Below are 4,686 nucleotides of genomic sequence, written 5' to 3' on the forward strand. Positions count from 1 at the left end.
GAGAAGATAAAAATAAATGAGAAATAACTTTAATTTGATATGTTGTGTAATGTCATATTATAATGTTTGTAAAATAAATTAACATCAAAGTGAAGTGAGTGTGACATTAATTTTTTATATAATTCTTTGGTGAATTAAATGGTGAAATAATATATTTTTCTTATTTATTTTCATCTCTCTCTCATGTAGACTGCATTTAAGAATCACAGCCACCTAAAAGAGTAGTCTGGTGGTTCAGTTGAGACACTCAAGAAATTATATGCATGACGTATATATAGAGTTTAATCTCTAATACTAACATTTCTATGTCAAATTGTAGATATATGGTTTAAATATCTTACAGTTTTTTTAAAATTGCAGAGAGTGGTTCAATATTAAATTATTAGAGAATTTTTTGAGAATAAACAAAATATGATGATTGGGTTTTCTAAATTAATATTGAACAAAATTTCTACCAACAGTAAAAGATTAATATGAAAAAACAAAGTTACAAGAAAGAGCATGATAACATGTCTTTAAAGATTATAATGTTAAATTTTGATCACTAATTAAGCTTACACTTCGAAAACATCTAATAAGAGGATAAAATAAATAAAGTTGACACTAATTAAGCTCTTGAATAATTCAATTGGTTTTAGGACATGCATCTAGTTATTTTTAAACTGCAATATTATAAATTTCTTATTTCAAAAATTCATAAAGTCCCTTTCTGTTTCAAAATATGAATAGTAAAATAGTTTAAAGGTAATCAAGCAATAAAAACATTAAGCACAAAGATGAGAAAAATAATTCAATAAACTCATTCATATAACAAAAAAATCAAATTAAACAAACAATAATTTCATCTTGTTCTACTCATCCCCAATAATGGAGAGTTTAACTACTCATTCTTAACAAATAGAAGTAAAAGCAATCAAAAGATTACATATAAAAGATCAAAAATGAAGATGAAAACTCAATCTCTTATATCAAAACCTTCAATTTTGTGCTTCCTTTTGCCTCAATATGTCTCTTCAGCCTCCAAAATGTCATAATATTAATTATGTCTTCATATTTCACTTAAATACTGCTAAAGTGACAGCGTCTTTGTTGGAGAAAGACATATGTCGCCAGATGAAAATTATGCAAATCTGGAACTTAAATTTGAAATATCTGAATTTTCTATTGGCAAGATATGTTCGTCGCTAGGAGAAATCTTGCAATGGCCAACAATCTTCGTAATTGGTGTTAGCTCACCTGGCGAGATGTAGTCTTTTCCAGGAGAAATCTTGCATATTCTAATCCTTTAGAAATTGTTCCCAAATGATGTTAGCTCGCCAAGAGAAATGTTCCAAAATGCTACACTTTATGATCTCTTGAATATTGTGAGTCTACAAGTGTAGCTCCAAAACTTATCAAGCATTGTTCCACTCAAAAGCTTCTCTTGTTGCTAATTCAAATAAATCAAGCAACGATGCGAGAAGTTGTCTTAGTTAGGAAGGAAAACAACTCATTCGCTCAAATATTCAAAAATCAAATGAAATGTAAGATTTTCTTATAGTAAGAGTAGAAAGTATCAAGATATTGGACAAAGATTAATGCAAAAACCTAGTTGAACATACATAAAATGTCAACCAATTACTTAATCTCTAATGCTTTCCCTAATATGGGTCAGTCTAGTTCAAGGAAGCTAGTCTCTCAATTACTTGGCTCGAATGCAACTAAGTAATTGTGACAATGCAGTTACTTAATATTAGGTAGTTATGAGTTTATTGAGAATTTTCAAAGAAGAAATGACAGATTTTAAACACTTATTTTAGATTTGGTTTAATAGTAAAGTAAAAAATAAAGTAGTTTTAAGATTTTCGAAACGATAGTGCAATCTGGTAGCTTGTTTACAAAGAGCTTAAATATTATTTATAATGAGTTAGAGTACGATTTGTACTTTTATTTATAATATCTTTTTTTATAAAAAATTGATATAAACAAATTTAGAGTTGGGGTATTTTTGTAAACTTAAATCATTTAATTATTGTTTAAGAATCCTTTTGAAAAATTAAAAAGCCATAGGGAGTATTAATCAAGCGACATGGAGTGGTAAGCTCCCTCTTGATACATTGATTCCTTATATTCTAAAAAAAAAAAATTTAAAGTATGATCCGTATGGTAACCCTTAATACTCCACTCCCAAAAACATGAAAAATGTAAGATTCAATCTTTGCATGGAAAACTATAAAAAAGGAAGGCTTAATTGCAGTTTTGGTCCCCCCATTTTAGCTAAATCGCGAAAGTAGTCCCCATATTTTGTTTCTCTCCAGTTTTGGTCCCCCAAACAGAATTTTGGTCCAAAATTTGATGAAATTTCGTTTTTTAAAGCCGTACTACACCATTTATGATCATATATTTCAGGTATAATTGTTGCAAATGAGATCTTGAGACATGGTGTGACTTAAATAAATGCAAAAAAAATGAAATTTCATGAAGTTTTGGACCAAAATTCTGTTTGGGGGACCAAAACTGGGGAGAAACAAAATGGAAGGACTACTTTCGCGATTCAACTAAATTAGGGAGACCAAAGCTGCAATTAAGCCAAAAAGGAAGGAAGGGAAAGACAAATAGAGAAGAGAGAAAGCACCAAAAATAAGATCATTTTTTTCTCATTTGAAATTCATTATTAATTGATTATAAAGAACAAAATATTATGGCACTCTTTGTGAAAAGTAATCCGCCAAAATTGGAATGAAAGTAGCTACAACTTATAAATTTTAGTAAATTACATCAATGCCCTGAAGTATTTACCATATTACAAATAAGAGACTCCTTCCTCGTTTAAATGTACATCATACTAACTTCTTATTTAGTACATTTGAATGGTATTTATCTTTATAAGCAAATAACATCATTTTTAATTTTTATTGATAGAATAACTATTTTACTATTCATATTTTTTAGTTATTTTTTATTTAATGAAATATTTATTATTTGTTTTATTATTTTTATTCTCTTCATCCTATCATATTTTTATTTAGGAATATTTTGTCATTTTATGAAAATGTACGGTTATTTTTCTTCACTCTTTACTTCATTTTCTCTTACACCAAATCGTCATCCACATAGCCAACATAATTTGTGGATATATATAAAATTAAAAAAAAAAAACATTTATTTTTGGATACCGAACAATAAAAACACTTTTGTTAAGAGAAATCAATCTATCAAATAAATTTCAGTTACTTTATGAGATTAATTAGGACATAGAATACTTTAACATAGAAAATAAAATCCATAATTTTATTACCCAATACATTTTGGAGCTAATTAAAAAAAGGAAGAAAAGATACATGCACTTTTCTATCCTCCAACTTATTTATATGGGTCATATATAGGAGCTCCAATTATTAGCAAAGAGTCACAATAACAAAGCTATAAGTTATACATCACAAAGACAAACTTAAATAAAAGTTACAAACATAACAAATTATATGCTTCCAAACAGTAGATGGACCCAATCACTTGAAAATTATCTGAAACATCAACTTTAAATGATATTGATTATTGAAGTAGAAGTTTACAATCTTCATTATCATAACGGGTGAAACGATAACTTTAAAACTTAACTTATATTTATTTTCTACATTATTGTCAAACTGTCACAAATTATGTCACTAAATCATTTGTAAGGACATAAAAGATTGTGAACTTCTACTTCTAGATAACAACATTAATCGCGGTTGATATTTTAAATAACTTTCAACTATTTGTCTATGTTTCTTCTCCTTCAAACACATTATACTCTCTCAAACACAAGAGGGAGTACATTCCCATCCAAAGCCAATAAAATCTTCCCATTCTCACGCAAACCACCAATAGTACCACAATCATACTTACAAAAGGAACACACATCAGTAGGACAAAACCTAATATTATAAATCCCTTCAAATTGTGTCTTCACAATTCTAAAATAACTACCACTAGAACCCGTTACAATTACCCTCCTACCACTCTTAGTATCCCTATCACCCAATTTCCACTCCGTAGATTGTACACAAGTTGAAAAAGCTGAAAATTTTACCTTAAAGTCTCTATCCACTCTAACAACTTTATCCTCTTTTGCAAAAGGTGTGAAAATAACGGGTAACCCTTTTCCAAGGTCAGTGTTTTCTTGACCAACATATAAAGGGCATGAACCATTTCTATTTATCAAAGTGAAACGGCCTCCACTATCGGTTATAGCTGGTTTAATGTAATACTCTTTGCCACGCTCAATAGGGTGCCCTTTTGTGTCAAGAACTTTAACATTTTCGGATTGAGCTAAAATTGTTATGGCCATGAAAAGCCATGACACAAGGATAAGACTTGTAATTTTGGCTACTCTTGTTGACATGGTTGTGTGTAAGTTTTAAAAGGGGTATTTGAATGCGTTAATGTTGTAGCAATGGCTTATTATTTATAGGGTATAATATGATATGTGGCAAGCGGTGAAGATATTATTAAGTGTTTGGTTGATGAATAAAAGTCTAACATCACTTGCTACATTATTCAACTATATTGCTTATCCAAAGATATTAATTAATTGCTTGTACCAACAAACTTTTGGTTGAGTCTCGAATGGAGCTTTGAATTGATTCGGAAGTCTAGAAGTATAATTTTTTTCAATGTAATTTATCCTTTAAAGTGGGACACTAATTTTAAACAAAAGAGACAACA

The 4,686-nt window shown here is 29.1% G+C and overlaps 1 protein-coding gene across 1 annotated transcript; it reads right to left on the minus strand.

Annotated features, from left to right (window-relative positions):
* Positions 1-3,242: 3,242 nt before the first annotated feature.
* Positions 3,243-4,408, minus strand: LOC101508812 (kunitz type trypsin inhibitor 106-like). The gene has a single exon (XM_004488923.4). It carries the CDS (start codon positions 4,361-4,363, stop codon positions 3,767-3,769), a length of 597 nt encoding a protein of 198 aa, XP_004488980.1. The 5' UTR covers positions 4,364-4,408; the 3' UTR covers positions 3,243-3,766.
* Positions 4,409-4,686: the final 278 nt, after the last annotated feature.

Source organism: Cicer arietinum, chromosome 1, assembly GCF_000331145.2.
Source record: "Cicer arietinum cultivar CDC Frontier isolate Library 1 chromosome 1, Cicar.CDCFrontier_v2.0, whole genome shotgun sequence".
In the NCBI taxonomy this organism is placed as follows: Eukaryota; Viridiplantae; Streptophyta; class Magnoliopsida; order Fabales; family Fabaceae; genus Cicer; species Cicer arietinum.